Below are 26,150 nucleotides of genomic sequence, written 5' to 3' on the forward strand. Positions count from 1 at the left end.
ACTCGGTTAACATCTCTTTGTTTCTCTTAAACGGTTCGTACGCGCAATCTACGGCACTAACGAAGTCTTCGCAGGCGAGATTAGCATGTTATCGCCGTCGCCCCGGCGTGTTGAAGCGCGCGGCCGCTTTCAAAATCAGCTTAATCGACAAAAAAAGCTCGCGCGATACCTCTCGCCCGCGCAATTAATTCCCCTCTGAAACTTTACTGCATCGTCAAGCTTCAGGGAATTTCCCGGATAGACGGCGAGTTCTCGCCTCGCTCTTGCGCCAGTCCGTCATGTGCCAGCGATCACATGCGAGTGCACGCGAACGCGCAAGATTACCCCCCTTCGCGCTGGGAAGTAAGCGAGAAGGAACGTAATTTATAAGACTGTTTGCTTCCTCGTAATTGCCAAAGTTGCCTCGCGCGAGGAACTCTTTTAGTTTATAAATCACCGGTTGAGAGTCCTACGAAAAATGTGTCAGTGGGTCGTGTGGGTGCCATCTTATTCTCGTTACAGTGACTTAGGCTCGCAGCCAAGGGATCTGAAGGTACAGCGGGACCAACTCCGTACAGTTTCGCACGTAAATCGCGCTCGGAATAATGGAATTTTTTTTCCAGACGGATATTTTCCCCGCGTAAAGATTGAGAAGATAATTTTTATTTCGCAACGGGCTCGCGGCTCTTACGACGCATTGTTTTACGCTTCCAGATGTTGGCAGCTTCCGTATTCATTAAGATGTATTATAATTTTTAACCGCGCGCTGAAAGCTCACGTTCATTTTCTTGCATAAACCTTTCTTTTCTTTTTTTCTTTTAAATTAATCTCTCGTCTCGAATTATCTGCCGGCAGGAAAATTCAAGGGCAACACGAGCAACTCGACAAGGAGTATAGGATTCACGCCGCCGGCGTTCTCCTGTGCAACTCAAGAGGCTCCGGAAAGGTAAGGATAGCGCGTACCGATCGTTATTCTTTTCTTTTTACCTAGCGATTCGCGCGAGACAAATGATCCCCTCGATTATTGCCGCGCGACGAATTATCGTTCCTCGCGAAACTCGAGCGCTCGTCGCTCGTTGACATTTGACGCCCCGAGTTTTCTTCGCCGGTCCTTGAATCGGGTCGATAGTTCCTTCAAGATAACGATGTCGTACTAATCGACATTCTCGTCAAAGTACTCTCGTAAATGTTCTACTTCCGTCCAATTTTCATGGGTCGGATAATGCAAGATATCTCGGACTAATTACGCTTCCGTTTAACGACAGGGACCGTCTGGGTAAGTAAAAAAAAAATTCCTTTCCTCTAAGAGAAGAATATTTAAACGGCGAGCGATGGAAATAAATCGCCGATGACGCTTTTAACGAATTCGAACAATTCGTCAAATTAATAAACGACGAAGCGTGATTTATGAGATCGCACGAAAACAACACGTGTGCATTTAAAATGACTGATTGCGAAAACTTGTATATTTTATTAATTACAAAATTTTTATTGTAAAATCGATCAAAAATAAGACGCGTGTCGTACTTTATGAATTGCTAGTAACTCATGTACGCATGCTACGTCTGCGACATTAATTCGGAATGAATCCCGGTACGATTAGTGGCCGACCTAAATTTTTCTCTCTTTCTCTCTTTCGCGTAAGTTATGGAAATTAACTTTTTAAATAAAACATCCTTTTATTAGCGGTATTACAGTAAGTCTGAAATGAAATTGATTGGATACCCGCTTCAACAACGTAAATTAAGCAAACATCGGCGCGCGGTTCATCTCCACGTTCATTTCATACCATTTCCGAATCGCGGCGATTAATTTGAAAGAAAAAAAATCTCTCAGATTTCTCCGCAATTACGCAGGATCAGCGATCGCAAGAAATTAGTATGAAAAAAAAAGGGGGCGTTCTCGAGAACTTTTTCGAGTTCCCCATTGGTCCGACTTCTTTGTTACCACGCTCGATATCTGTAACAATCACCTCGCTTCCTGAAGCTCTCAGGAAGCTTTAGTAAGCTCCGGTAAGCTGTTATTAGACTCGAGGTACATAATAGACTGCCTACCTTCGCCTTCGTTCCGCGCTTTGCGTCGTCGGACCTTCAAACGACGCCCGTGTCACTTTATTCTTTTCATTAAATAATCCTAACGTAAGAAATTCATAAGAGGGCCACTATAAAGTCGCTAAGTATGCTCTTTTCTTACTCATTCGTGTCAATAATTGGGTTTCGCGTTGCATTAACATAGTTTCTTATTGTGTATTCTTGTCATCGTCATTATAACTACGTTCTTTTTTTAAGGGCGTACTTCGCGGAGGTTGCAACTAATGGCACTGTAAGGATGTAATGAACGCTAATACAACGGTATCCGCTTTCTAGGTTTTCTAAAAATAACTGCAAGTTTTTTTTTTCTTTTTTTTATGTTTAGATTTGATTCCTTCTTATTTAAAATGTTTCAGATTTGCTTTTTCTTTTAATATTATTTTTACAATGGGACAACGTTTGTTATTTTTTTTTCCTCGATTTTTGATAAACCTCACGTGTGTTACAAATTAACTAAATATTTTTTTCAAGTTAATTTGACATGCATAATTTTATCTAAATAAAGTCGTTTGATATCCGCACTTAAAATATTGACAATTGGCGTATAAAATCTCTAACATGTCGGAAGATTGTAGTTTTATTCATATTCAAGTTGATCGAGTATGATTTACATGAATATTTGATTGAGTTTAAACGAAGCTGTTAATAATCGCGATACGCGCGAAAAGTTATCGACGCTACGAGCTCGCATAAAATTCGCGAATGGTTTATTCGCCGGCAATAAATGTTGTATAGCGGGCAATATTCCGTCGAGTTTAAGGGAGATATGAATGCATCGCCTAAGGAGCGAACGAGTTTGCCAAGAAAATCAGCAAGATAGACGGCCCTGCGCTATACAGCGACGCTCTTCAACCGTAATATATTCAATTTCTATTCCTTCCTGCATCAGGGGTTCGTCTCTCACCTTTTAGCAAACGAAGCCCCGGTTATCACTGCGCCATAAATCTATTTACCGTCAAACTTTTTAGCCTGTTAATATCAGTTTCTTGATTCACTGGGAAATGTCGCGCGAATGCCATTATTTTATAAACTAGTCAAACTGGGAGATATAATAAAGGGAGATCTCCATCATTCCTCCCTCGAGCGAGAATAAATGGAATAATAATAACGGGGCGAGATTAGTTCAATTTTCGAACTTGGAATTTTTTAATAAGAAGTCAATGTAACCTGACGTTAAATTAGTTCCCATGTAACGAACGATCTGGCCGAGTTTCTCGTTGCCGAAGAGTAATATAATGAAGCCGAAAAGAAAAAAAAAATGAATATCAAACTTGCAAGAATATTGGCTCGATATAAGATAAACCCTTTTGGGGTTTCATCGTCGAATATCTACCGCGTAATGGATTCAATTTCTTTAGTCGTGTCTATCGCCGCAGTCCTTTTCTCGCCGTCCGTCTCTCTCTTTCTTTGTCTTCGAGACGGAGTCTTCGGTAAATGAAAGTTTGGCCGGATTATCGCGCTTTCGCGAGAACGAAATATGGCCGGGCCGAGTACTATTGCGAACTCTTGAAACGTCGACGAGGATCGTCGATTCTATCTCGAGCTTAGCATCTTCGAGCTGCGGGAAACTAAAGCCCGAGAAGCTGCGGGCTCCGAATCGAGCTACGGCGGAACGGCAAAGGGCGATATATATAGTATCGTGCAGCATCGAGCGATAAGGTCATCCGCAGCTCGAAGTGGCCGACGACTCTCGTTGTGAAAAAAAGTGGATGCCGCGAAGTAAGGATTCGGTCTGGAAATAGGAAGTACACGCCAAGAAAGGGTGGAAAGGGCAAATGGGGAAGGAGCGGTGGCGAGGCGAGACGAGACATGTGCAAAAAAAAAAAAAAAAAAAAAAAGAAGCGGGCGCATTGTGTCAAGTGGAACGAAGGCGAGCGTCGAAGAGGCGAAAGAAAGGAAACTTTGCGGAAAATAAAAACGGTAACCGCGGGGACCGTCGACGTAGATGCGAATGGAAATCCAACGGAGTGCATTATGTGGAGAAGTCGCATAAAAGCCACGGGCCGGACGACGGTGGAAAAAAGCCGAGGGACCCGATGGGGAAGCGAGAAAGGCTGAACAGAAAGCGCCTCGACCGAGCGGCGAGTCGAGATAGAAGACGCGGAAGGGAGAATAGATCGGTTGCGCGATCAAACTAAGTAACGACGCTTACCGCACCGGCACGTGACATCCATCCTCACGTCTCTCTCCCGCCGCCCTCCTCCACCTTCGATTTTCTCGTGACTTTTTCAGCCATCTTATTCCGTTCACGTGCGACGAACGAGGACGGGTTGCATTAGCGGTGTCCAATTACAGGGCGGTACTTTGCCTACAGGCCGGTCGCGTTACCCTGTCGTATCTAAAGGGAGTTACGGCGATACTCGGTTATCTCCGAGTGCGAAAATAATAAACTCATTTGCAAGTCAAGGTCCCCGCATATAGATTATTGCGGCCCGCCCCCCGGGAGTTATGCGGCGGCACGGTGTTCCTACTTGCGCTTTTAACACATCCCAATACATTGTCTCCGTGCACGTTTACGTAAGATATCGGTGCGCATTGCGCATGCAGATGGAATATTAATTAAACGATTATGTATACCACCGTTCCTAATTGTGCGCTAATTTTAATTGCGCGTACTGTATTGTTTGCAGATATAATTTTCCGCGCGCCCCTCGTACGTCGCACGATTGGAAATAAATTATTTCGCTTTTATATTATTTTAAATACTATCTTTCGACGGAACGGACGCACAATTATCATTTACTTCATCCTCGGAGCTTGTTGAATTTCTTCGCGATATCGCGCGAAAATCGATACTTCAGGTGAATCGACACCCTTTGTTAAACTGTCTCTGTGTGATCAAACTTTGCATTTCTGTCGTTCGCGATATGAAAATTCACATTCGACGCGGCATCGATGACTGCCGGGTATTTTATTCCGATTCCGTTGAAACTTTCCTCGAACATTTGTCGCGTTCTATTTCGCAAAAATATTCCAAAAAAAAAAAAAAACACAGAAAAAAACGTTTTCAAACACGATATATCACAATTTGTAAATCCAATACAATTTAGTATTTCCGTTTATAATCAAAAGTGAAAGATATACGTATATTTCAATAGCGTTTATTGAATGCGCGTCAACTGTTTTTGGACTTCTCTCAGAAATTTTTAAGCAGCATTTTATTGACTATCGAGTTTTAATTATCGCGACCCGCATAAACGAAGTCCCCGCGCGCTATTATATTTCAATGAAAGAAGGGAAAAGTAATATTTTAACAACGCGCATTGTAATACAGAAAATGAGAAAAATCGCGCGCCGCGCGCCTGTCGCGATAACGAGGAATATAACAACGGGATCGGGAAGAGACATCAAGCGAGTTTTCGTTTCATTGTGTTCCGCTGAGAAATAGGAGTGTATCGCCGACTGCTGTTGCAGCATTCTTAGAATCATCGACAGACGAATCCGTAGAAAGGCACCGTCGAAAAAGGCCGCGAGGAGTTCTAACGATCAAGAATGGTACTCCCGACAAAGTTGTTCTATTCCTATACTTGTCCGCGACAGCGTTTCCTTTTTAATTAAAAAGCGCGCGGCGTCTTTATCAAACGGATCTTATTGCTAATTAAATGTACCAGTAATATCAATTACGACTAATAATTAATCGCATTTGTAATTTTTTAATAGGATCGCTGTTTTGTAATAAATCTCGGTAGTGTTTCATATTAAAAACTATCCCGCCCGCTTTGATATCCGTCCCCCGAGGTTCCTTCCTGCGAATGTGCGACGTCGTGTCCTTCTAAATCGCGACGCGCCAAACACAATCGAATCAGTGTAGCGATATTAAGCTAAATGCCCTGGGAGAGGCAGTCAGCTTATCGGGTTGATGATTTACCGCGGCTATCGCAGCGCGCGCAAGCAGTTTACATCCTTCGTGACGGCGGAACGTACCCGGCGCAGGCGGCGTTCAGGAAATAGGGGCCGAGAAAGGTTGCCGAGAGGTGCCGGTGCTGGGTTAACCGAATTCAAAATTATTACGGTCCCGACTTAACTCTCCGCGCGTATCCTTTCGTAATGGAAACCGACTCGGAGTGACGGCGAGACAGAGTCGGAGATGCAGCGCGAACGGAGACGAGGCCAGAAACGCGGTGGAAGTACGATAAACGGAGAACGGTTATGCGGAGGTTGACCGCGAAGTAGGAAATAATACGGAGGGATATTGACGTTCGGAACAAAAAATTATTACGCTAGGCGATGTGGAAATGAAAAGTATATACGCGCGATTCGTATTCCCCGATTGATAATCTGACGCAAAGCTAGCGCTGTAATAAATATCGAAAGCGGTATTTCTTTCTTTCTGTTTTTCTTTTTTTTTCTTTCTTCTTTCCTTTTGTCTCTTTTAATAATTAAAAGTCTGCAACTGGTCTACGTTAATTTTCAGATAAAATGTTACACCCGTTGCGTGCAATATGGCAACAATAACCTCGATGTACTTCGTTCCTTTCGCACTCCGTCTCGTTTGCGCCGCAATCGCGAAGACCGCACGAATTGCCGTAATTGCCTCGTCTGGTTCCACGTTTGAGTTTAGTTTATGGATCGAGATATCGTATATCGGATACGAAGTACGAGCTAGGAATCGTATACAAACTAGGTTTACTACCTGCGTGCTGATTGAAGTTGTTCGTTGCGGCCGCCTGATATCGCCGAATCTTCGACCGTCCGCTTCGTAACTAACGGGACGATTTTCAAAACCGATCGCGACGTCTACTTAGCAGCGAGTCAATTAACGAATACGGCACATTTGTACGTAGTAAAGCAACATTCGGCGCGAAGAGTAAGGACATGTGACATATTATCGATATCGCTATCTCTCTCACGTGATTTTCCACCCGCGCGCATAGAATCCGCATCTAATTCGGTTGGTTGCACGTGATCCTGCAATACACGAGTGTTCCGAAATTCAGAGACCGCGAGGCGATTGCTTACCATATGAAATCGTTCATGAGGTTGCAATTGATAATCCGAATTAACGATTGGATCAATATCATCTGTCGCTATTCCTCGACGAACGTTTCCGCAATGATTCCGTTTAGTAGCTTTGTCAAACGCAGACGATTATTACCGTGAATAACGTCAGTTTTGTAAAACAAAACGTTGCTTTTTTACAAGCGATACGATTAAACTGATATAATAATCAAATTAATATCGTAACCCAAACAAGTGCGTATCGTAAAAAAGAAAATTATTTTCCATAACTTTTCGAAATATAAAACTGTCACGAGCGGCTGGATCCCGATAGCATTACTTGAACGAAACGCGACAAGAAAGATAATGAGAAGTATAATTGTGACGATAATGAGCGTTTGACGATAAAGGCGTTTTCTCGTATTTTTACTTTCGTCCGCGTTTTTACTTTCGATGATTATTCAGCTTCTTACAAAGCACTAAATAAACGAAGAAAGTAAGTTATTGCTTTCAATTTGCTAATGAGGAACACATTGCGCGTACCTTTCCCATTAACGCAGCCGGAAAGTAGCTTACGTCCCGGCGAACAAGGCAGCATCCTCGTTTGTGAAGTCATAACTTAGCGTTAACGTCACCGTATAAAATTATTGTGACTTGCGATATAATTTGATCCCGTCTGTCGATTGTTGGAAAAAGTACAAGATTACTTAAAACTTAGTTTATAACTTGTCCGGATAATTTATTCCTGCCTAGGAAAGATACGAGTGCCTGTCCTCGGTCGGAATATATTAACGAAGATGGAGGAGACGTCCTGCATCGGCGAGTGCATGGAGACGATGGATTTTCTTTCCTCTTTAGTTACTTTCGCCGGCTTTCTTCCACACTACCAGCTACCTTCTTTAGGTACCCCGACACCACCCGCATATCGAATAGAATAAAATAGCGATTAATCATGGTCGTACGGATGGCGGTGAAAAATTCTCAAAGAATGGAACCGCGACGTTGATTACATCCTGAAACGATGACGAACGAGTTTCGATCGGTTCCCCGGGATTTCGCGGCGGGAAAAATTATTGAAGAGTGTTAAGGAGCGCGTAGAGGAGTTTGAATAGTTTCCAAGTTGCCACTTTGAGGACCGGCACATACGTATTAATAAATATCATCTCGAAAGCGATCCGGTTTTTATGGACGACGTGTAAGATCGCGCGAGAGAGGATTCAAGCAACTTTTTTTTTTTTTTTTTTCAGTTTTTTTTTTTCTTAGCGAGATATCAGACGAGAGATTACGCATATTATGAAGTAATAGCCGATAATTGTGTTAAGCGCCTTAGGCGTTCGCCGCAATTTACTTTTGCTTATATCCAGCCGCGATTAATTATATACGCTGATATTAAGAAGTTTGCGTATCGAGCCGCGGTGCGCGCCGCGCCGAGAGCAAGTTTTAATAAGCAGAAGAAAATGATTAGTATATTAAAGTGTAATCGATTTTTTTCGCGGTCGTAAATTTTTCTCACCGACGAGGGAATGAATTTGTATGCGCCGTCTGTTTCGGTTCAATCGCGCTTTCGTGTACGACGTACTCTTTTCGTAAATGCTTCATTAAACGCGACGACATTAATGCTGAAACGCAAGACGACCACTGAATCGCAGGTATTCGAAGCAGCGAGCTTTCTTTGAGAGAGTCACGCAAACTTTGCCGAGAGTTTCCGCGAGTTTTACCGAGTATGCCGCGGCAAAGCACGCGCGGCGTAACAATGATGTTGTTGTATAACCGAAAACTTCGCGTCCATCATGACGGACGGGTAATCTCGTTTGTCTTGAGAACGACGGTTTTTCAGTGCCGCGGCCTAAGGATATTTTCCAAGCTCATATTTAAGTAATATCTCAAACAACGCTGAAAAACGGTTCTTACACAGAATTTTTCCGACGACTGAGTAAAGAAAAATTATTTAAAAAAAATACGCCCCGGCGTGTGTTCCCTTTCATTCTTTCTCTAAACGTTGGTTTACACAAATCCCGGACAAACTCATAAACTGCCGCGTTGGAATTTAAGAGGTTCCATATTTTTATACGTTATTTTTCTCTGATATACTTCTGTTTTAAAAACAGCCGGTTATACGCATTCGGTGTAACGAATATATTGATATACACGTTGCTGCCTTTATTTTGTTTAATATACACTCAATGGATGAATATTCGCGTACGGTTAGCCGCATGAAAGATGCAGCGAGAATTGTGGTTACGGAGGTTCATTAAAGAGTAATATATGCAGCTTTTAAAATTCAATAATAAATGCGAAAACGTATGCGTGGATAATAATTAAAAATTTGATAAAAGGTAATAAAATATCCTACGTATTAAAATAATTTAAATTAATTTGTTTGGATTATACGCATCTTGCCCTTTTGCATAACAGATCATTGTTCTATCGATATTGCACTTTTGAATCACGTGGAAAGGTTCCGTAAAATCTAAATTAAATTTTGCGGATGTCTTTAGAATCAATTCTCTACTGTGGCTTCGCGTGATCCTCTTACTTATAGGAACTAGCAAGATACTGTGATCGATAATATACTTCAAAACGAAAATTTAATTCGACGGCATCTATTTTTCCCGATAAGGGATATTTTTCAAATTTGCTGTTCGAGATATATCGACATCTAATATTAAAAAAAAATTATTAAAAAATATACTTTACGTAAATTTATTAAATGTGCAAAATTGCCGATTCAGTTTTCTACGATTATTCTCCCCGTTAATCTAGACTTAATAATTATTTTGTGAAACTTAGAAACTCGGCCGAGTCACTTATTCGAACATTAGATATTTACCGATCGAAGCTTAACAGTAAAGTGTCATTCGAGCAGTTGGGCTGTGAACTTACGAAGTTCGTGAAGTTTCAGGAGTATTTTACTCACTCGAAGCAAAGTACTTTTACTCACTCGAGAGTGGCGCGGAAAAGAACCTGGCCGGCTAACGCGAGCGTAGGGGTTGAAAAGACACGGCGAGCTCGACATTCCTCGTTCTTACGTGAAGGATTGGGAAACGGTACTTTCGCTTTTTCTCTCCCAGCCTTCTCCCCCGCAATCCACTATGTTCGAATCATAATATTATATGATACACACATCCACGTGTTCCCGTATACGTTCTATCGCGTGCGGAAAAACTATCTTCGTTTCGATGAATAAAATACTGCATGAGATACAGGGAGAAAAAAAAAAAAAAAAAAAAAAAATAGGAAAACCACTTCCGAAAATGAGCCGCGCATTTCGTTCATCTCTGGTTTCCTTCCGCCATCTCACTCGTTCTACTGACGTTCCTTTCCCGTACATGCGCCATCGCATTACGCTTATTTCGATTTCTATGTCGTTCGCATGCCACGAATTTGCCCCGTCGTAAGAAATGTGCGGACGATGCACCGCATATTACGGCGGGAGTGCGCTATATCGTGTCGTGACATTCTTACATGTATATGCGGAAGAGCCGAGCGTATGTATCCGCCTCGCGAGATCCCTGGCGCTTAAAGTACATCACTTATGCGGAAATATCCGGACTTCCGATGATAAAAAACGACGTTTATCGACGTGATTTAAATTTCTCATTAGTAGCCTCGAGATAATTACGAAAAGCGTTTCGTGAGAGGACGCGTTTTCCCACCCGAGTAGCATATAACAAACTTTACAGCTTGTATTGCTGCATTTACATAGTGTACGAAAAGTTGATGCGCACGTGCAAAGAGAGAGAGAGAGAGAGAGAGAGAGAGAGAGGGAACAGGGCATTCCTGTTTTGCATCGCGTTCGTCGTCGCTTTGTCGCCAAGTTTATTAGAAGACTGCTTTTTGTTGGAATGCTTTTACGGCATAGTTTTCTTAGTGAAAACTTCGAAGTAGTAGGACTTACGAGTGCATTTTTCTTTTTGTATAAAAGGATATGTCTTTAGCGTCCCAAAAATAGCTTTTTTACAATTATTTTTTTACTTTCAGCTACTATCGCAAGGAGATCCGAATAGTTAGAAAATTTAGTTAGAAAATATTTAAGATCAAATCGCGGCGAAAAACGTTCAGATATCTCGCTTTATCAGCTCGTTATTAGCCAGAATAATTAAGATAATTGTTAAAAATTGTTAAAAAAAATTCATAAATGAATATATTTCGAATCATATATTTCGAAGCAATAATGATATTAAGTTTGAGAAGTTTTTGAGAAAATAAAGCAAAAATTATTTCACTTTATAATGAATCTTTTTACTTCAAGAACTTTATATAAGTAAAACAATCAAATTTAATAACTTTTCCCATTAATAGGCGATACTTTTGTGAAAGTATAAGGTGTACTAATTTGATTTACTAGCATTCTTCTTATATTCGATACTTCGTTACGGTGTCTCCTCCTCGAAGGATTACAGAGCTCGCTGTGTACCCGGGGCTCGTAAGTTTTCAGCTTCCGTTAAAACCCACTTCCGGGCTATAAGCTCACGAAACGAGACGGTATTCCTCGCTCTAACGAGTTTTCCACGTCCGTGAATAGTTATTCGTTGCCAAAGGATTTCTCGGTTTTACCGTGACTCCGTTAGATTTTTGCCTTCAGGGCACGATGGTGGCTCCCGTAAAAGTGGAAACGAGATCGCGGGGGCCACCAGGGCATTAATATCGACACGTGGTTTAACGCGCATAAATGTATCGAGATATTCGATCAAAGCTACGCGGCTACGTTCCCGATAATTCCTATCTTATTCGATATTCTTGCGGATGCGTGCTTCCATTAGTACGTACGATTTTAATGGATTTTCCGTCATCCGAGACGCGTCTCTGAGGAAATACGCATCTTTATAATAAAAAATATATGTATAAAATAGTATATTCGTCTCATTTCTCGAATAAAATTACTTTTACGAGAATCAATGAACGCGGAATAAAAAGCGGGTGTGGTTCGCATATGGTGCGAGCCTCGCTAAATTATGCATACGTTGAAAGAACTTTTAAGACTAACAAGTCGTATTACGACATGCAAGAAGATGTTGAAGCGAAAGGCAATTTAGATTCAAACGCCGTGAAAAAGAGCTGAAAAGGCATCCTCAAAGCAACGGAAGGGAATGGGGATCATTGGCGCTCGTCTGAGCGGTTAAATAGTCCGAAGTCGCGCGAAACCGAGACATCGAATTGCGAGCGTTAGCTAAATGGTGTGGTCGAAGGTCTAGGACACTTTACATAATCAACTTTGTGACGTTTAATGATCGACGCATACTCGTCCGAATAATTAACAGCCTGCGTGTACGTATAACGTGAGCACATTGTCAATATTCCGCAACATTAATTATAGATTAAAAAAAAATTCTAATTATCTAAAAAAAAAATTAAATAAAAAGTTGGAATTAAAATTGTGACGTTAAATTGGTAAAAATTCAGCTATTAAAAAATTACATTTATATATTAATAATTTTACGCTTATGATACATTTCGTCAACTGATAAAATTTTATTTATACCGTTGCTATCACATTATGCCGATAAAAAAATTTTCTTAACTCAAATGTACGCGCAAACTATATGTGAAATTGATTGAGATTGCAGCCTCTAACTACGCAAGATTTGGCGTATACGATATTCCATACAACTGCGAGCTCTTTGTGATCTTCCTGGCTATTATATGAGTTACCGGCAAACGGAATTTTGTTGTCACTCCGCTTTATGTACGCAGTCGGTCCAAATCCGTCCGACCGAGCAACGAGCTGTTCTACTGACACACACTCTGTTCTATTCTGCGTTCGACAGAAAAAAAAAAAAAAAAAAAAAACAACGTGCAAGTGCGCGAGAGAGGACGAATAAACAAAGGGACATACAATCGTGAAGCCTGATTCACTCTGTCACGAATGCGTACGTCTGGTATTCCTTTTTCATTAACTTCGCCAATTTACTTCGGCTTCTTTTTTTATATTTTATTTTTTCAACAAGTAAAATTGCAGTTTTATTAAATTTTTGTCAGAGTTTTGGCCAATTTTACGTTTCCAAATAATTCAAATAAAATGATACTTTGATGATACATAATTATTTTATGATTTTAAATACTGAGGGGATTAAAGAGTATAATGAACGTACGTATATGTATACGAATTTAAATGCATATTACATAAAATTAGCTGGCAGCTATCCTTCCTAGTACAACCTTCAATTTTTCAGTGAACTTCACATTGAAAGAAATGATTAAATTATCGATTGAAATAACTACGGAGAACCCTTTCCTTAGCACGATCGCCGGAAAACACCGAGCAACCTTCTACAAGCAGTCTATCCTCGTCTTCATTCACAAGCTCGCGTAATGGCAACGTAGTGCCGTTATCAACGGCGAAGGGGAACGGAGGGGAGGAGAGAAGGGTGGAGAACGCCGGCGAAGAGTGGTATGCTAGTGTGGAGAGTTCGGTATTTCCCTCTAACCTCCACCTGTGCCACCCGGCATGGCCAAGCGACCCTTGGTGCTCATGCCTCCCACCCAATTGGGGATTCGATCGACGCAGGGAGCTTCCAACCATGACCACACAACCCCGTGGTGGCGCCGCTGTAGAGACACCCCGTAAACACGGCGAGAAGCTGCTAGGGATGGAGGGATAAAATGAAAGAGAGAGAGAGAGAGAGAGAAATAAAGAGAGCACGAGAGGGTGAGACACCGAAGGGGAGGAGAGAGGATAGGGGAGAAAAAAGCAGGAGAGAATGAAAAAAATGAGAGACAGAAGAATGGGCGGATGTGTATGTATATATGTATATCGTCGCGATCTCGCCCCGCGTTACTACCCTCATCAGCCGTCACGGAGATTCTGACCTGCGCGAAAGAGAACCACTGCGCGAAAACGCAGGATCTTAACACAAGGACGTATCTATGTGAGCGTAGCCTACGCGTCTGTGTTAGCCGCCGCGTACGAAGGGAGACGCGCCGCGCGATGGTATTTCTGCGGGCTGCACCGGTGGCGGTCAGAGGGACACCGATGACGGTGTTGACGCAGAAATGCGAGGATGTCACGGCATTCGCGGACGTCTCTACGTTTGCGAAGGTGTCGGTGGATATGACTGGCTGCTGGTGGCGGCAACGTATGCGCCCCGTGACGCACGCACGCCAGTGGATCTCGCTGATCGAGTACGCGATGGTCCATGATTTTGCACGAGGTTGTAGCAACGCGGCTATCTCTGTCTATATTCATAATACATCAACGTTTCGCGTGACGTCGATATCGGACTTCCTGCACGATACCAACGCGAGACACCGAGCATGTTTGATAACGTAACAGCTTGAGTGCCGATAATTTTCCGCCGTTACGCCGTTACTTGAGACCGCGAATTATTTCCGACGCCCGCGCGGCTGTTTAATAAAAAAAAAAAAAAAAAAAAAAAAAATTGTAGCCTGTGATTAATCCTAAATTAAAAGATATCCTCAAAATTCGCTCTAAACTTTCGTTAATGCTCCCGGCTAGATCCTCGCGCTGTAATCACTAACGATACCTACGAAGCTCCTGACTCATGGTGGTAACGCCGAAAGTTTCTCCTGTACACAAACGCCCTTCATGGTTTCTCACGGTATTCGACTCTCATATACCTTCCGCTCGTCTATGTTGAACTCGCTGTTGGTGTAAGGACGTTCGCGACGTTCATGGAGAAGGATCTTCCTACACAAACGCGGCTTCCAACACTATCTTCATCCTTCTCCACCCTCGCTGTGCTCGTGTCGAGCTTCTACCGGCGTTGGAGTCGCTGACGACGGTGGTGGTGGTAAACGAAAAGGGAGGTTGGGAGCGTGCCGGTGGAGGTGGGTGACGTCGGCGGCGGCGGCGGCAACGGCGGTGATGGTGGTGGCAGTGGCGGAAGGTAGTTTCTGGGCGGTGGAGGGCGCGGATCGTCGTCCGCAAAGCCGTGCGTTCACCCCGTGCCGCGACGACAACAGGGCGTCGTTCGTTCTAGTGCGAGCGCCGGGAGTCCGCCGGGAGTTTCGTCGTCGTACCATCCTCGAGCAAGAAGGTCGGAACGATCGGAGTTGATTGCGTCCGGCCGGGTGCGCGTAGTTCAAGTCCCGTGGTCGCGCCAAGCATCCGGAGTTCCGTCGACCGAGTCGCGCGGCGTCGAGACGATCTCGCGCTCATCTCGCGGCGATCACCGTTCGCGATCAGCGGCACGTTTTCAGCGTCGTGCCCCACGTGGCTACCGTCGAACGTGGCGATCCTATCGCTACCTAACATTCGCCTGCAATCTTGAACTCGGAGTAGTGGACGTGTCGCGTGTTCCGGCAAGAGCTCACGCGAAAGAGCTCCACGTTCGGCGAGGTACGAGAACGAGCGAGAGACCTACCTACCCGATTAAAATCTGCCACGGGGTGGTTGTGGCTATTCTTGAGCTCGGATATCGATGAGGAGTGATACAGGCACCCGCGCCAAGGGAACCCTGATCAAAGCGCGTCACTTTTGGACGGTGAAAAGTTCACGCTCGAGGAACAGTGTGGATGAATGAATTTTCTCACACGACTAGTCTCGCGTATAAAGAAAATCGTGGCCATAAAGAGCGTCACATGATTTTTCAGACGATTCGCGTCAACGAGAGAGAACGTTTGGCAGCTATTGGACGAAAACCGCTAATTTATTCGAGCAGAGTGACGTGAAACTCGCGCGAATGTAACGCGTATGTTAAATCGCTCGACGTTTGACGCAATTAATCGTCGAGTGTGCGTCACAAAAGCTGCACATTAAAATCGCTGAGAGTTTCGTGTATCGTCGGAAGTGGGTGGGATATGCTGGGTGATGACGAGAGGAGCCTTGTGAAGTGAAATATAAGATCAACGGGTTCTGTGAGGTGACGGCGAAATTAAAGGGCCAGTGGTAGTGAATTGAGTTTCGAGCGACAGGTTCGTTTGTTACCGTTTCGCAGGTCAATCATCGGAAATCACGCGACCGAGCTATTTTGGATTACCCTGTATAAACGTCGTGGATTTGCGCCCTTCGGCGGTACGGCGAGCACGTGAATCGTCCCTTAAAGCGAGAATCGATCGGACCGCCTGCGTACAAAACTTCGTGGACTGGTAAGTTCCACGAAGAGGTCCGCGAAAACTCGTCAGTCGAATGAGGGTGAATGGGTCTTACTAATCAGACCCATTTCTCTAGAACTTAACACGATAAAAAGGAGAGTAATTCTTAAGAAGTTTCTACCTAAAGATTACACCGCTATCGTTATCCGGCATAAAAACGATCGTAAAATTTTGTGTAATGCTCGGAAAACTCGGAGTGACATCTAAACTTTTCTAACTTTTCCCTCAAGGGCTCGAGGATATTTTGATTGATAGCGCGAAATATTTTTGAAAGACACTCGATAGTTGCCAGCTACAAAAATGAATAAGTTATAGAAATACGATGGAAACAATTCTTCAAAAAAACTGTGCGACTGCATTTACTGACATCATCTATCTGCGTCACTTTTTTACTGATTGCTTGTTAGCATTGCTGTCTAGATATAATGGAAGCCTGATTAAATTTAATAATTATGTTCTTTGATATAAAATGTAATCAATTAAAAAGTATAATAATGATATATAAAAATAAAATTAATAAAGTTAAAATTTCTTTTTATAATACTATAAATTAAAAATTTTTTTAAATAATTTATTATAGTGCATAAAGAGAAGAAAAAAATAACTACCTGTAATCTCTCGGAAAGATTTAATTTTACTAATTATAAATTTAATTTACCAGAATTAAATGCATTTTTTTTTTTAGTTTTAACCCTTGCAACTTTTTACGTGATATGTATTTGTTATTACACGAAAGGAATTACCAGCGTTTGCTTCGGGCACGAATTAATAGACGTTATTGAAAATTGCAACGATTGTCGGCGATACTTCGCGATAGTAACTCTTACACGCAGTACTCAAACACAATTTCGGGCGTTGAGCCTTACGTATTTCGCATGAGGGCGAGAAAGCTCTTGTTTACGCGAGCATGGAACACCCTCTCGCAAGCATTGACGCGTTCAATTAACCACCCGCCAGGATCCTCGTTTGCAGTATCGACTTACGAGAGTTCCTTCTTCGCGATGGAGGAGCATAAACGTACGAAGAGCCTTCTTATATAAATAAATCATCTCGGTATCGACATATTGCTCCTTCAGAGAATAGATAAAACGGTAATCCGGCGACAGTTCTTTACTGAAACTCCGCCGGAATCCTACGAGATCGGAGATGTAAGAAAGAAAGTTACACGCGCCTTACGAATTCACTTTGCAGCTGCCCGTTCGAATATATTTCCCCTCCCAAGTTTGCTTGAATTATTTCACGCGAAACATCGCCGGGATTATCGCTGTGAAAGCCAATATAGCAGAGGTGTGAATTTTGATCAGATGCGTGTAGAATGCATCGAACTTTTAAAAGAAGCCTTGAGGAAGTTGGATATCTCCCGCGGAATCATTTTATTCACTTCGGCGCGTTAACTGATCGATGGTTCGAACGTATATTAATGATTTTCAAGTGGAACTTTAATTACGATTTTTTTTTTTTTAATACAAGGTAATAGATATTATTTTTTTTTACGTTTAAACGTTGTATATTTCTTGAATTATTGTTTTTATTCGGTCTAGAATCGAGATTGAACACGCGATGGGGAGCAATTATTTAATAAAACAAAAACGTAAAGTATTTATAAACATTAAAACATCTATATTCGGTTTAAATCAGCCGAGTTTTAATTATCAATTTATATATATATTTGCAGAAATATGCTTACGCTGATTGAGTGAAATTTGTTTTATTCAATCGGTTTTGCCGATTTGCAACACAATTATGTCGACACCGCCAAGAAATAAAATGGCAATAAATAATCAAAGCGCTAGAATAAAACCGTACGTAAGTACATGTCAAACAAAGCAATTATCGGGCGAGAATTATGCGCTGTGCAAAATGACGAAATGCACGAATGATAACGGGGGGAAAACGCCGATTAAACGCAAAATATATAGATGTTAATAAATCTAACGGCTATTCACTGCAGATTAATGCGTGCTTGTTCGCGGAAAGAGAAAGGACGGAAGAGAGCAGGAGACAAGAGAGGCAAGAAAGATAAAGATGGTCGTATCGCGTTTGGTTTATCGATCGCGCGCGTTTCGGATACACGCGAGGCGTTCGTGTGAGGCGCTTTATTTGAAATCGTCGCGTGTCATACGGCCGCGGAAAGATTTGGTGTTTGAGCAGGGCGGGGCTATCCGGTGTATCCGCGACAGAAAGGAGCATCCGCGCCTTTAATTAAAGCCGTTCGCGCTCGAAGACATCGTCGGCGAAATTGATTATCCGTAATTGGGACTTGACGTTCTCTGTCTCTCTCGCTCTCTCTCCCTATCTATTTCTCTCGCTCTCTCTCCCGTGCGCGGTGTAGCCGCTGGGCTCGCAACAGCAGCGACCAGACAGCCTGTATCGGAAGTCGACGTCAATAAGCCTCGGCACAGCACGCTGCCATACACAGCCGATCGGGCGAATTACAATGGCCGGTCGTACAAAAAGCGATAGCGAAATAGAAACGTGGAAATCGGATGTGGCAGACCGGTTATATGCTCGCGAATGCGCCGACGTACATTGGCTCTGTGAATACGGCCGCCGAAAACCCGACGGTTCAACATCGCCGATATGCCCGCGAATACTTTTAGATAAGGCATCGCTTCCGAGATAAACTCGCGTTTACCTTTCGGCCGTTAATGGAGTTTTTACTGCGCCCGCGTTTTCATTTGATATCGCGACAAAGGCGGTACGCGGCATTGTGAGGGAGTTTCCACGTTTTAGGGATAAATATAATTTATTTTCGCGATTGCTGCAATGTGTGTAACTTAGTTTAGCCGGTATACGCAGCTTGAACGGAGATCTACCTCGCATGATTTAATTAAACTAAAAGCGTAGTCGATTAATTTATCACGCGTGAGATTTAATCGTAGGTTACGTCAATATAATAGTTGAAGAGAAATAACGAGACGCATAATGTAATAGTTATCATCAATTTATCAATTTTATCATCGCGGTCGGCACGCGTTCGATATTGAATTTGCAAAAGGGCTTTTCACCGATGGCTTTAATTTCGTTGATATTACTGTACCTACTTCGACATGGTCGTCGATTACAACGAGAGCACTCACGGTGTCGAGAATGCAAGAAAATAATGGAAAGATTCACCGAAACGAATTTACGAAAGGTACGGGAACGTTTCTCGATCGGAAATGCACCCCGGCACGAATTCAGAGATGAGCTGTTAGATGGTCCAGAATATATCTGCGTATTCTGGAAATGTATCGTAATGCGCGGAAAGAGGAATAACGAGTTTTTATCGACAGCTGTAAATTGGGGGTAATGTTCGAGAAAAAAACATGATTCGCGTAGCTCGACAGAATTTAATCCAATGCGTATTCTAAGTCCGTGCAGCTCCATCACCCATAATATAATATTTTAATCGTATATGCAATTAAATAAAAATTAAATATTAAAGAAATGTTTAAATATTTCTCGCGGTGTCTACTCTTCCTAACAGTTTTTCGCATAAAATATAAAAAATTAACAAAACTCTGAACGTTGTAATAAAATATGAAACGCCTTTTTCTTTGATTAAAAAAAAAAAAATTAAAATATCTATTTGATCGAAATCATTAGCTAAAGAAAATTTCTAAATATGCACTTTGATGATTTAGTTATTTTTATATAATTTTTGCGACGTAATGTATTTTTTTTTTTATACGCGCAGTGACTTTATTCAGGTATTTTTTGAATCGACACAAAAGGTATTACTTTAAATTAGTTGCAAGCACAGCTAGCTCTCGCTGAAATAAGATGCGATGTGATGTCGCATCGCAAAGTCCGTCTAGAAAATGTATTATTTCCCCATTTGCTCGCGTCGTTGCGTTGTACGTTTCCTATGACCTCCCCGAAGCATCCCAAAGTTTCATTCTATCCCGCGTGTCCCGACAGAACATTTCCAACACGTTTCACAAAATTTCAGTTATAATATCGCACATAGTTGCCTGACCTGATATGAAATTTACAGTCGCGAGCGTGATAGCAAACACACCTTTCAAAAGCCGGCCGCGATCCTCCTCGGTCTATCTTGCGAAAAATGCGATATCCCGCGGAAAAATACGGCCGCAATTTTCACAGAGAAATGCCCTCTTTCTTCGCGATATTTCTTTACTACAGTCGTACCTAATAAAATCATCCGCGGCGATACTTAAAATTATTTAAATATTTTATATTCGCCGGCAGCCGCCTCTTTCCTCCTACGTTCTCGTCTGTCAATTAATCCTTCAGCAATCGTAATAAGTACACGAAGAGATCTTGCCGAGCTTACGGTTGAATAATTCCTGAAGCGCATTGTGATAAAGTTTTCCCGACATTTTCCTAGCGTGGATAACTGAGAATCGCCTGTCTCCCGAGATGTACTCGTGCGCGTAATGGAAAGAAATATCGCGCGTCAAGATGTTCACGGTAAAAAATTGCGAATCTCCGCTTACACATGCAGGCGCCCGGGTTCTGGACTTTTTTTTTTTTTTTTTTTTTTGGACCGTTCCCTATTTCCGCCCGAGTGCTTACAAAGATTCAATTAGAAGACAAGTCTGACCGACTTAACGTATGGCGCGTTTGACGTAACTTGTCAGCGAACCTATTTGCTTGTGAATAAAACTGTGGGGGAGTAAGCTCGGCAACGTTATTCCTCGCCTCTCCGACGCATTACTTTCTCGTTATAGAAGAAGCTGGCACACGTCGCGCGTGCGCGCGCGCGCACGTGTGTGAGTATGTGTGTTTCATTGTGCGAGAAAAAAAAAAAAAAAAGCGAGAACGCGTGAGTTTCGCGTAGATTTACATTTTTCGTTTCTCGGTCCGAGTTTCCTGCGGGCAAGGCGGTTTCCGTTTGCTCGTAGCTACGACGGTGTAAAACACCTTTGCGTGAAAAGTATTCTCCCTCCCATAAAAATCCGCTTCAGATATTATTCAATATGAATTTAAATAAAAATCTAGCGCTTAAAACCTACTAAAATGATTGTAATTGCGGATAAATTTAACCCGCAGGTTCCCGAAAAACGTGGACGCGCATTAAAATGCGTCACAAAAATCGGCGTCCCGTCGTGTTTAATTTACCCGAACGATGTTTCGCCACGTTAGAAATTTAGAAGCGTTACGACTTATAAAGCTTTGATGCTAAACGGCCATAATGATAGCTCATTTATCTTATATAACCGTAAAGAGACGAAAATTGACGCGTATTTCGGCCCAATGCGCAAGTTAACTCACCTAGTAAAGTGCATTTAATCTTAACGAGTAATTTATTCGAAGCGTTTGGAATTCTCTTTAATGCATTGCAGTTTTACTGAAATGTTAACGCGAAATAGCGTGCACACCTCCGCCGAAATTTTCGACGGGAATTGTGAATAAACTGCTGCAAGCGCATTATATCATTTAAAATCTGCACGAGTATACTGGAACAAATCAAGATGCATCGAAATACTGTGCGCGAAGAGAAATGATTCAACAAGCGTCCTTCCCGGGTATTTACGAGTGCCATCCGCGCATTGTTCTCTTTCGCTCTTACTCTTCTCTCCGCGGGCTGATAAAAAATTAATAAAAATCGTACACGCGAAATCGCCCTCGTTTCGAATAAAAGTGTGCAACGTCCACTCCCAGTTCGCTTTATGCCGCGTCGTCGACCGAGTCGTTTTGCCGTTTCAACGGCCGCGGAATAATTAGATATTAATTAACGTTGAAATTAATCTTGATTCCGTTTCGGTGTACGATCCTGTATTTCTACACAAACGCAATTCCCCGAGCGTGCTAGTTTATTCGCGGAGCTTGCAGCCGTACGACTCGCGCGTGTTACGCGTTACCCCTTTGCAATCTGAAAAACACGCGAGGAGGGTTCATATCCTAGCTCGATTATTCGCGATGCGCGCGTAGTTGAGGAGTGGAAAGCGCCTCATCGATCACTCATCCCGCGGGGTAGTCCTACAGAAATTTATACGAACACTCTGGTGCGCGCCTTGCCAACTGGCATATACCAGCGTTGATATATTCGCACCCTTCCCTCGCGGCTTGATTTACATCGCGCCGCTACTACTGATATTCGCAAAAGACGAAAAGCGTCCGGGGCCTCTTATGGGAGCAAACGATTACTACGCTTCAATTCACATGCATACATCCGGCGTTTATTTTCGTACTTATTCACATTGCGCGATACCCATACCCGCGTACGTTAACTCTGTTTGGGGAGTGATGGCCGTACGACATTATCGGACTATCTTGAATCTACTGAATGCTCGAACTGCACGTTCGCGCGGGACGAAAGTTCTCGACCGGTCAGTCACTTTGAAATGCCGGAGACACGTGGTAGACAATTGGGGTCAACGTTTAGTATCAGGTGCACGATATTTTTCAACGAAATTCCGAGCTTTTATTTTTATTTTATTTTTTTTTTTTAAATTTTCGGTGCAATTACTTAATAGAATAAACGCATCGCGAGAATTTATTTGGAAGGCTGCACGCGTATGAAATTTTAATCTAATTAAAAAAAATATGGCGAAGATATTTTTCTTACAATCATAAGTTCCGGTGATCCTGAAATATCAATGCTACGCAAAAACCATTCCATTTCAACTTTTAAAACAGCGTACCGTTGAAGTAAGAGGAAAAAGTATGTAAAGTAAAAGGAAAGATATACCTCACGGGAGAAACATCCGTCTACCAAGAAGATAATTTGATTATAAAACCAAAGCTTGTTTCTTATGTAAACTTTTTCTCGTATCTCAAAATAATTCACGGAATTCAAAGTGAATTACGTATCGTGCGATTTTTTTAAATAAAATATAAGTGCCGATCGCGGCAGCTTCTTTTCTTTTTTATGTGAACGGAAAACAACGAGGATTTCCGGAAATGCATTTTATTCCGCGGCGTTATTTATTATGCGCTCGCGTATGCCTGTTGTTACAAAGTGCTACTTAAAATCGATGTGTGCTCTTTCTTTTGCCCTAATATCGACAGAACGCGGAAACGGGAAGCTTTCGCCGTGTATTAACATTCCGGACTCTATGCAGCGAGAGATATTTTGATGCTGCGACACTTTATTCAGCGCGATATCCGTACGATGTGGTTTTGCTAGATGTCATCACGAACACGTCACCATTAATTGCCAATAATTGATACATTGCGGCGCTAGATATTGCTCTTTCTGTTTCAATTAGTTACCATGATCGACCTAATTGATTTAATTAATCAGCTAGTAGGTCAAATGAACTGATTTCATCCGGAGCATCGTCAGTCATTATATTCACATGGAATAATTAATTGTCGCGTTTTGTTAAAGACGGTAAAATGATTTAACGATTAGATTACGATAAAACATACGTCTTGATTAAAAAATACAAAAAAAAATAATAATAAAAAAATTTTTTTTATGATGAATTAACGAACTTGTTTTATTTCGTAAAAAATTTTCTATCTAGTTCGAAGAAAATGCCTTGGCTTTCCATTTTGTGTGATTCATATCTCGAAACTTATCTCTGTTATAAGTTACCCGCGAATATAATATTATCGTTGCGATATTACGTTTAAATAATATTCCGAAAGTTCTTGGAATAATTAACAAACTTCGACTAATTACCGGCAAGTGAATATTCGCACAAAACGAAAATTATTGTTATTCATACACGCACATTATTTCGTTCGCATTATTTGCTTTCACAAATTAATGGCATAATTGATGCTAATTATTTATTCTATTTTTAATATTAAAAAAAAAAAAGAAAAACGAATCACATTAAAAATCATATAATACGGGAAACATATATTTCCTACATAAACCGTTGAGTGTCCAAGCGCATAAATTAAAAAATAAAGAAAAAAATTCGCGTAATTAAACTGAACGTGACGACGAGAGAATCCTCAATTCGTACCTAGTTTCCAAGCCTTTTCCATTGTGTCAATCAAAGTCGGTTAAAAATCAAATTAAAATGCACTCGAGATTTGAGTGAAATTAAACGAAGTATCGCGTGGGACGGCTCAGCATGGTGGTCCCCGCCAGTGTAAATTTCGCGGACAAAAGCGGCATTTTATCACAACCCGATGTAACTTAGCGTGAAACGAGTATGCCGCGTCGATTAGGATATTATCACTACGGCGCCGCGCCGCACCGCGCCGCGCTCGTACCACTGAATCACTTGGTTTACGCGACCAGCAGGGCTTTCGTTCCATCTATAAATTAGCGGTACAGCGAGAGAGCGACGACGTGCATCGATAGAGAGTACTTTCCCCTCACGATATTTTACCGTCGGAATTCGGGTCCGGTCGATCGGCCGGGTTTTGCTCGGCGCGCGAGCTGTCATTGTCGCGGAAGTAACTGACAAGTTAATTACCCTGTTGTCGCGGCGCCGTCGCGGGAGGGGAGAAAAAAAAAAAGAAACAGGCGAAAGTGTGTCCCGTTGACGGGTATTTCATTACCTTATTTTTAATTATAAAAAGATCCGCGTTAATTGCCGCGATAAATATTAAGAACAATCCGCGACACCCGACGATTCATTCTTTTTCAATCGAACCAAAGCGCGCCCTTTTTTTTTTATCACGCGTCATCGACGAGGAAAGAGATATGTGTATATGATTTTTAATTCTACTGGATGTTAATTGGCGTCGCTTGTGAAAACAGAGAGACGCAAACTTGCACGAGAACTGGCTAGGCAGTCGTAATTCTATATCTCGACGTACGTCGGAAATTATGAATAAAGAACGCGTATGCAAAATTCTCACGAGCATAAGTAAATATACTTATTTGTACGTGATAAATAAATATTAATAAAGTGGTGAAATGTTATTAACTAATATAATTATATTTCCGAGTTTAATTTCTATCCCCTGAGTTATATTAGTATCGCGTAACGCGCATAAATCAGCATTAACGCAAATATTTACGAATGTTCGCACGTGCAATAATACCAATAATTATTATAATCTATTGACTTTTAATCTACTAGCTTCGCTGATTAATATCACTCTAAATATATATACGTATACGTGTATGTATAGAAAAGTACTTTAGCGCTATTGCGCGAAATAGAAAAGTATTAGAACACAACGTAAATTAATTTTTATCTATTATAAATTAATTTCTATCTATTATAGAATATGCGCAAACAATTTCGACTATCTTCAGCAACCCCAAAAAAATATTTTTCATTTATATTTCTGATACGCACGCGTTTCGACTTCCTGTATTTTTAACTGCATTATGACGGGATCATTTTTCTCTCTGTTTTCTGGACCGTTAGCTTTACAGTCAGCGTCTTTTTTCCGCAACGGTGAATCGGGTATCGTATCGTGATATAGATTCAATAAATTCGAACCGGCGGCGCCGGCAATATCGATGGACTTCGCGTTTTGCTCCTGGCGGATAAGCGGCGGTCACGATTAGGCGAGAGTTACGCATGCGAATTCGCCAATGTTTCCGATCTGATGCGATACAATTTGCCGGGCAATCTGCAGGAACGTCCGTTCGGTTTATTTTGAAATAAATGCCCGAATCTGCGTACAGAAACTTTGCCTTGTTTTTCCCCGCGTGTTCATTAATTATTTCCGAATAACGTTATCTACCGCGGCGGCCTCAATTTTTAAACAGGCTCTCGCGAATATTTCGATCACGTGCGAGACGAAACTCTGCCCCTCCCCTTCGAGAAAGGAGATACGTCCCGAAGAAATTTATCTATTTTATGGATTTTCACTTAGGAGGAAGCACGCATAATATATCACCGCAATGTCAATTTAAAATAACGAATATAAATAATTATTTTCGTCTTTACGCTTTGACGAAACACGTCTGCGTGGGTAAATTTATCTTTTTACCATTTATGGGGAAAAAAAAAAAAGAAATTGTAATCGTTGCCGCATCAAAGATTTCAACGGAGATTTCAGTGTGAATAGATCGGTTTATATCGCAACGTGCACGGTACATAAAGGGGTGAAATCGAAGCATAGTAGGTTCAACCGAACGAGAATAGTGCAAATTCGTGCGCAGCTGGCGTGACTTGATTCGGAAAACATTTGTTTTGTCAATACACGACAAGAGCTTGACCGAATGAGAACGATAGGTTGCGAAAAGAATTTCATCAAACGCTGATGAAAATA

At 41.9% G+C, this 26,150-nt stretch overlaps 1 protein-coding gene across 3 annotated transcripts in view; it reads left to right on the plus strand.

The window, feature by feature from the left end:
• The window catches only part of LOC139110506 (uncharacterized), a 79,001-nt gene that overhangs the window by 35,619 nt on the left and 17,232 nt on the right, over positions 1-26,150 (plus strand). The window contains exon 4 of one of the 3 annotated variants that reach the window (XM_070670348.1): positions 835-925. In XM_070670348.1, coding sequence (XP_070526449.1) covers positions 835-925 — 91 coding nt within the window. Of the gene's footprint in view, positions 1-834; positions 926-12,672; positions 16,056-26,150 lie in introns of those variants that run through there. The other 2 variants (XR_011547004.1, XR_011547005.1) reach the window with 2 other exon arrangements.

The sequence above is a fragment of the Cardiocondyla obscurior genome, linkage group LG20 (genome assembly GCF_019399895.1).
Source record: "Cardiocondyla obscurior isolate alpha-2009 linkage group LG20, Cobs3.1, whole genome shotgun sequence".
NCBI classification, from domain to species: Eukaryota; Metazoa; Arthropoda; class Insecta; order Hymenoptera; family Formicidae; genus Cardiocondyla; species Cardiocondyla obscurior.